The sequence below is a fragment of the Quercus robur genome, chromosome 9, assembly GCF_932294415.1.
Source record: "Quercus robur chromosome 9, dhQueRobu3.1, whole genome shotgun sequence".
Taxonomy (NCBI): Eukaryota; Viridiplantae; Streptophyta; class Magnoliopsida; order Fagales; family Fagaceae; genus Quercus; species Quercus robur.
In genome coordinates, this window is record NC_065542.1 from 20,124,018 (window position 1) to 20,132,988 (window position 8,971).

General features: G+C 31.5%; 1 protein-coding gene across 1 annotated transcript; it reads right to left on the reverse strand.

Annotated features, from left to right (window-relative positions):
* Positions 1–421: 421 nt before the first annotated feature.
* LOC126699560 (monocopper oxidase-like protein SKS1) lies at positions 422–5,250 on the reverse strand. The gene is made up of 9 exons (XM_050397459.1): positions 4,839–5,250; positions 3,586–3,695; positions 3,216–3,486; positions 2,998–3,136; positions 2,105–2,471; positions 1,392–1,757; positions 1,231–1,309; positions 824–1,023; positions 422–727 (listed from the first exon to the last, which is right to left on the reverse strand). Exons 1-9 carry the CDS (start codon positions 4,986–4,988, stop codon positions 628–630), a joined length of 1,782 nt encoding a protein of 593 aa, XP_050253416.1. The 5' UTR covers positions 4,989–5,250; the 3' UTR covers positions 422–627.
* Between the last annotated feature and the right edge of the window lie 3,721 nt (positions 5,251–8,971).

An 8,971-nucleotide genomic window follows, 5' to 3' on the forward strand; every position in this document is an offset into this window, starting at 1 on the left:
ATGGGGTATGGCACAATTCAAATTCTAAAATAATGACATATCCATAGTTCAATAGAACCCATGGTAAAATGTCCTGTATGCAGTCCGCTATATAGTAGCCCCAAAACAATTACACCGGAAGATCATGTGAGCAAAAACTAGAAACTTTATTATAATTTATTTATCCCTGTCATTTGAAACACATACCACCCATATTGAATGGAATTATTACCCAAATGATGACAAAAGATGTCCATAATAAATCAAATAGCATTGAATTTGTGTGGTATATTATGAATTCAGTAGAACCTCTTCTCAATAAGTCAAATGGTATTAAGAATGAATTAATCACAATTAGTGTAACTTAAAGACTAGAAGAAATGATGGATAACCAGTTGCCTAAATTACAAGAAATAGGTGTAACCCCAATGTGTTTTTTCAAAAAAAAAAAAAAAAAAAAAAAAAAAAAAAACAAGGGAGGAAAGGAAACAGTTGTCCTTGCCAGAAAATTTTGCACTGACAAAGGTTTGCACACCTAAACTAAATATGTCTCACAAACATCTCCAACACAAACATCACACCTGCAACAGAGTCAGGACAAAGCCGTCACAGTTTGGTATCATATTTCTCACCAATCAGCAGCAAAGCTTAGCTTGAAATGTTAATCAAAGCAAAGAACGCCACCAGCAAAGTGAAAAGCAGTTTTGAGTTTCCTCTTAAAACTGATCCTGCATAATTGTTTTGATCCCTAAAGGTGCCAACAAAAGAAGAATTAAAGAAGTTAGTGTGTATGAATGTGAGTGCACTAGAAAGAGAGAACGAGTTTCTAAGTTTCTAGACATACTTTGCTAAGTATTGGAGGGCACCACAATATAGAACATTTTCAGGTTTATCCATCTCCGTTGCACCATTTTCCTGTGGATTGATAATTTTCATGTAAGTTTCTTGACCTAGATACCATCTATCAAGATTTTCGGTTCTAATGTTCCACACTCCAACGTTGTCCAAAGAAATAAGGACTGCTGTCCATCCCCCAGGGAAAACCTACACATCAAAAAAACTGAAGAGTTTAACACAAGACATACAACTGGACCACACAGAAACCATCATTAACAATATAAGTACACTGGCATTTCTCACTTCTAAGAACCTCAAATTCTTACAGAAATTTTAAGAATTATGCATCTAACGGTTGAAAGAAATTTATTCACATTAGCTCCATGATTCCCTTGTATTACATGAAAAACGAACCTGTGTAGTGGAGCGAGAAATTGAATCCCACTTGTTATATCTACTTCTACTGTCTACTGTCCACTCATCAGTACCCATCCTGCACTCAATCAATCAATTTCTTACAATGCTTATACCTTAAGGCAAATGAGATATTGTATAAACAAAGGAAAGATTCTTACCCAGCCACAAAAAATGAATAGCCATCTACATGAAAACTCTGCATCACGGTATCGTTGTTCTGAAATATGATTTCTATGAATCCCTTATATGTAGCATTAATAACAGATCTGTCCACCCGGGGTGTTCTGTTAAGAGGCTGATCAGGAAAATCAAGCTTATAAGCTCCCGTCACATTATACTTGTCAGCAAGCCTGATTGGTGTGTCAGGATTGACAAATGAGATCCCGTTAAGTGTGGTTCGAAGCGTCCCATTAATTATTTCTGGTGGCACAGTCTTTATCACATAGGTCTGAGTCACATTAATTTGACCATAGTGAAAGGAACCTTGAGGATTAGGGCGAGCTCCACTTGCAGATACATTTTGCCTAAACAATAGAGAATGGAATCTTTAAATATAAGCATATTAACAATTAAACTTCTATTACAAGAATTTCACTGAAACATAAATCAAAAAGAAAAGAAGGGGAGTGCAACTAAAGTTGCTGCCCCATCATTTATCTGCATCGACTTAAAGCATGAATTACACCTAACTGCACCATCTGCAGAGGCAGCTACTCAAAGAAGATTCTGTAATTTTTGGGCATGAATTACACTAACTGCCCCATCATTTATATTAGGCTTGATTACTGCTTGTGATGTGTCATGACTCATGAGAAACCAAGCTATCCAAGACATCATACTCCTAAACGAACAAGGTGTTATGAAAACAAACCTGATGCTTAATGCTTGGTTCATTGACCATGACTTGTCATAAAAATCATTTGGTGGGTCAGGGAGAGGACCAGTTGCTGGTCCTTTAGAATTGGAATAGCGTAAAACAGCAACACCGGTCACTCTTTGCCAAAGAGATTCATTCACAAATCTAGCACTTGCCACGATGTAGTAATCAGAACTTGCATTTTGGTCCATGGTAACCAAAAACGAATAAGATTGCCCAACATGAATATCTAAGGAAGTAAAATTTTGTTGCGTTGTATAGTATCCTTCTGTTTCTGCTAGAAGCAGAAAATGGTTTTGAATTCTAAAGTTCAAACTAGTTGAAATTCCAACATTGTGCACACGAACTCGATATGTTTTGCCTGCAAAACATAATGCTATAGCCAATTAATATCTCAAACTGCTAAAACCATTTGCAAGGAAACATAAACAACAAAGAAATCCATATCATAAAATCAAAAATGAAGAACCAAAATAATATGATGTAGTATGGCCATTCTCCATATGCATGTCTATGTGTGTTCTACAAACCTCTACAATCTCAAACTGATACCAGTAATTTTATAAGTAGCACAAGATTGGTTACTATGGGCCATTGGAAACCAATGAAACTTAAAGATTTAAATTTAGTAGGCATAAAAATTAAACAAAACAAGATGTCAAGAAGTTGATTGAGAAAAATGACTTCCAAGTTCCAACAAAATCACTAAACTGAAAACGTTAAATAAAAAGAGGAACTCAGGCATTAACTGATGACCAGATACACAATAGCTACCCAAGAGAAAATAAAGACCGGTGTGCCGTGGAAATTTTTTTTTTGTGAAAACAAAAACAAGAATAAAAAGAAAGCAAATGGTTTTTTCCCTACCGATGCTGAAAAAACATTACCTGGATCAACTTGAATGGTTTCATACTCAATGCCATCAGGTACAAGGGTGTTGTTGTATCTGTAAGGCCCCTTTCCATTGATGAGAACTCCATCAGGCATCGCAAGGCCTTTTCCAGCATCAAGAGCTGATCGTAGTGCCTAAAATTTGAAAAAAGTTAAATCTACAATCCCACTACAATGTCCACAAGCAAACATCAACATAAAAACAAATACTGACCGTATGGTTCTGGGTATACCAGTCACCTATTGTAATGGTGATATCCCCATCTGGCTGTGCAAAAGGAATTGAGATTATAACCCGATTATTAATAATGATAGGACCAAAGCCACCAGATGCTCTCTGAAAATTGAGGGATGGGAAGTAGAAAAAGCTCCCAATTTGATCCTTCATTTGAAACTGGTAAGTCCAATTCCTTTTTGGTAGAATTGGACAATTTGTGCCAAGAACACCATCCTGCCAAGAGTCACGCCGCATCTGAATCCCAGACCTGCCACAAACATTAATCCCAAATATGTCAAAGGCCACTCCAAGCCAAAATTAATGTTTAAAAAAAACTAAAATAATATTATATTGTGCTGAAACCAACCAGGTCATCAGGAGATTTTCATCCAAATCATTATGTACATTGACATTAACATTGTCATTAGTAGTAGAATTGATTAGGGGACCTGGAAACTTTCCATTAACCGCAATAACCTGCAAACCATAATTTAATAAAATAGATAAAGTCACTCAAATTTTGATCAACTTCAACATTACTCTTTCTAATTCAACAAAAATTGGGTCATAAAACCTTTGAAGAAAATTTAAAAGAAGCAGGGAACAAAATCATGTAATTGCATTAAACAAATATTATTTAGAAAAGAATCACACCAACACAAGCACAGTTCTTGAATGGTGAATCATAATAATGACAAATGAATGATAATAACAACAGTGACAAGGACAAAAATATTGATAATTTTTTTTATAGGTAGATTGTAGATAGTGGGGGAAGGGGAATGGGGTTTGAACCACATAAATGAGACATCACAAAGGATTTCCACAATAAAATTGATAATTAAGAATGAATAGTTGAAACCAATATAGCATCCATCAAAATACAAAAGGATCCCAAATCACAAAAGCTAACTGCAGAAAGAGTGGATAACAACAAAAACACAAGCCCCACATTGTTAACATCGTCTGTATTTGTATTAGACTACTTCTGCACTTCACCAATAAACACTCTCTCTCTCTCTCTCTCTCTCGGGGATTGTTCATTTACTTCACCTACTACTCAAAGCACAATATCTGATAGAACTAAATAAAAGTAATCAACTTAAAAAAAAAAAAAAAAAAAAAAAAAAAAAAGGGAATATATACAAAACCAAACAAAAATAAAAAATTTTACAGTGACACTTTTGCATCCTAATCTAATATCAATAATAATCAATTCCCACTATCAGATAAACATATACAATATACACAAAGCTAACTAAAGAGAAAAAAACATACATGTACATACATACATACATATAAATAAAATCTGAAAGTCCATATAGAAAAACCACCTGTAATGACCTGTTTGGACCTTAATCTACTTCAATCAACTTAAACTTCATTCTCCAATATACAGAGCATAAACCATACATTGCTAACAATAAACAAGACCACATAGAAAAATCATCTCTAATGTCACTTCCAAAAGATTCAAGCCACAACAAAACCCAATTTTTTTATTAAAAAAAAAAAAAATCAAAATAGACCCCCAGTTTTACAATCTACAAATAAAACAAAGCACACCCACATGGAAAAAAACAAATCTTTATAAAATAAAGAGAGAGCTGAGAAGTGAACCTGTTGAGGAACGCCGAGAGGTGATGCAGTGATGTAAGAGAGACGAAGGTCATAGAAAATACTTGGGTCAGCAGCAAAACAGAGGCTTGGAAACAGAGCAATGAATAGCAATGAAAACAGAGTAAACAGAGAGGCTCCAAACAGAGCCATGAAATTTGAATGCAAAATCTTGGGTTTATGGAATAGTAATAAGCAGAGCAGAAGAAAAGATACTCTATAAAGATTTTAGTTTGGGGTTTACATAATAAGCAAACAAAGGCTCACAAAACAGAGAAAGTGTGTGTTTTTTTGTGTGTGTGAATGTATGATAGTATTTTCTGAGAGTTGCTCTGTTTTTCTTTTTCTTTTTCTTTTTGTTTTTTGATCTGTCTGAGAGTGGCTATTACTTCTTAGTTCTTAGTCTGTAAGAAAGAATGAGAGAGTAATAAGTATTAAGTAATGTGAAGAGAGGACTCAAGGCGTTCGTCTTTAAAACGTTTCTTTAATTTTGGAAAGTTTTGAGCGTAGTCCGCGTATGGTGACAGGGCACTGGCTAAGCCGGTTGAGTCTCTGGTGCCTTTGTTTGTTTGTTTTTTTAGAGGGTCTCTCTGAATTTTTTTTTAATAGAAAAAAGTATCTAAATTTCTTCAAGTATTTGACTATTCTTTTATGCGTATGAAATTTTTCCATTCCATACTTAGATATTAGTGGGATGAATCTTTTGAAGGTGGTCTCAAGACGTTGACAACAAATTTCGATCTTAAGATTTCGTTAATTTCATAAGACTTTAGAAGCTGCTTAGTCAACCTCTTAAGATTTCTTTGAAATTTACTATCCAACTCTATTTTTTTCTTAATTTAGTTTACAGTGAAATAATAATAATGACAGGAAAGAAAAATAATAATAATAAGTAAGTAACAAAACAAATTTTAGAAGAAATGGAATATTATACTTGTAGTTGGTATAAAATAAAAATTGTATCATTGGCTGATTTTTATGAAATTAATATTGCACTAATTACAACTTACCTTTCTAATAAGTTATGTAAAATTTTGTGAAATTTTTCATTTTCTAAGTTTATTAAAAGGGGGGGGGGGGTGAGGGTAAATTATACTTTCAGCCCCTAAATTTTGGTGTAAGTTAGATTTTGGTCCCTCAATTGTTCAAAGTTCATATTTGGTCCATGATATATAAAAAAAAAATATATATATGATTTGATTCCTTCATATATTTTTATATTTATAAGATTAACGGAATTTTAAGAAACACCATTTTCAAGGACCAAATAGAACCAACCACATATTTGAAGAGCCAACATTAAACCAAGCCTATACATGAAGGGACAAAATTATTTTCTTTTTAAAATTTTTAGGACCAAAATCAAATTTGTCTCAAATTTTAGGAACTAAAATTACAATTTAGAGGAAAATAAAAAGGATCATTCAAATCAAATTAGCAGCATTTTTTTTTTTTTTTTTTTTTTGCTGGGGTCTTTTCCACAGACACGAGTGGGAGTCTAATGATAGGATAATAGAAATTATAAATTTACTATGGTTTTAGAGATTAAGAACCTTAAACTCACAAGAAATGTTAAGGTCAAGATGCCTTATGAAATGATGTAGTAATGATCAAAATTTAAATGATATATATCTCGTTGGTGTGGGATTAAAGACTTGTGACTTTGGGTTCAAAGTTGTCATTGTTTAACTACTAATTTACATACATTTTATCTTATTTGAATAAATATTTTGGCATGTATGCACAATGTTAAAATGGTGTTGTCACATTTTATTTTACTGTATTGCAAACCAACCACCGTCAATATTGTAGCTATATATGTACAACAACAGCTAAAAAATAATCTTTTCTTATTCGTTTTAGGAAAAAAAAAGGGTTTTCCTTTATTTAATTTGTTTGTATCTTTTTCAATATCACAATCTAGGTGAAAGAGTTCATTATCCTTCAAATTATAAATATTTACATCAAAAAGTAGTTAGTAGACCAATCACGTCTATTGTGCAACATTTACAATTAATCATCCTTTTTTTTCTTAATAAAGTAAGGTTTAACATCCCAATGCTTTTATTTTTTATTTTGCATAAACCATCCTAATGTTCAATGTTCACTTTTTATTAGTTAGGACCATTACAAATTAACTCGAAACTTAATATATATATATATATATATATATATATATATATATATATTTATATAAAAGCCAAGCAAATACCAAACCAACAATCCAAGATACCTTTGATAGAAAAAAAAAATCCAAGATACCACATAATTTTTATTTATTTATTTCCTTTTGATATAACCAATAACTCTAGCCTAACAATAGTTTCTAAAACCACCATGTATTTATATATTAAAAATACAACCTTGACCCTTCACACTTGTATCTATGGCGAAGAGAAAGTACACAAACACATAATTATTAATCAATAAGCCATGTTTATGTACAATAACCAATCATATATTCATATCAAAACCATGACATGCAAATGCTATAAACTCAAATCACAACTAAAGAGTGACATTGATTCTCACCTAAAATTGTTAAAAGAATTAAAGTACTAAACAAAATAAAATTTGAAATAAAAATACATTTTTAACCCTATAGTTTAGAGACACAACAAATTAAACCTCTAAGGATGAAATTACATTAAATAAGAAAATTGTAAATCAAACTCAAGTTCTTCACCATTATAGAGTTAAATTTGTTATTTAATTTGTTACATTTTTTAAACCTTAGGGGTTAATTTATAATTTTAAAATCTACAATCTAAAAAAAAAATTATTTTTTGAGAAAAAGGTAAGTAAGGATTTTATTAATGAAACAACTACAAAGAAACAACCAACAACTCAGAAGTCAGGACAGATCTGACTGAAAAACATCAGCCACCTCCTTAGGTAGAGCTTCTACCCAAGACGGGCCAGACCTCAGTATCTGCAGATAAAACTGCTTTTTTATCTTAAAAAAATTATAATTTAATTGATTACAACTACATTTTCCAAATTATAAGGTATAAAATAAATAAAATAGGTATGCTAGGTATGGTGTTACGAGTAATTTAAATGATAAATGCTGTATTTACCGGTTACAGCCGGTGACAGGTGGAGAAGAAGAAGGGGGTGAGAATCATGAGTAATGAATGAGGAGTGCCAACGAGGAGTCAGCTTCCACTGCCTTCCCTGCACAAATTTCGGCGCCTTGCTTGCTCTCAGACTTTTCTTTCTAGATTTTCTCTAACGTTCACTTTTTTATTCTTTTTTAATTCATTTTTCTGAATAAGCAACCACATGCACAGCCTGAGACCCCACCTTAATGTGGGCCCCATAATCTTAGTCTCTTTTTAAATTTTGTTAGCCTAGTTGGCAAATATTTGTATGAAGTGCCCCACCAAATCAATGGGTTAGGTTTAGGTTGTTTAGGGGATTTTCTTTTTTTCCTTTTTGGTTGATCAGAATCTTAGAACTTTGTACTCAACATTTTTTGTACTTTTGTACAACACAACAATTGGAAAATTTTAAATAACTAATCCGAAATATACAAAAACAATTCAACATAATATAATTTTTTTAATATTTATTTATTTTTAAATATTAAATTTGATAATTATGATAATTATTAATAAAAATTTATTATGATAGTCTATTAAGTTAGGTAGATATTTATTATAAATTTTTGTTGTGTCTATGACATTACTTAAAACTATATATTCTAACGTTTATCAAAAAACTTTATATTCTAACATTATTTATTTTATATGTATTTATTACAATTGTGTTTATATATGAAATTATATAGTGTACTATTTAAATAAAATTTAATGTACCAAGATTTTAATGAAGAGTTTAATATAGAATCAAATTTAAATTCAATTTAAAATGCATATTAGAATAACATGTATAGTTGTGAGGCTTAAAAAAATTTATTTGTTATAATATTAATATTGAAAGATCAATCCAAAGTAAAATGGCTATATATATATATATATATATATATATATATAAATAAAGAAGAAAGAGATAAAGATATGTCTAGAGCAATTCATGCAGTTTTTCAACTTTGGTAAGGATTAATGGCTGACCCGATTTGTGGATTCAATTGATTTGGTTGTTTATGTACTGGAATAAGTGCTATTCGAAAT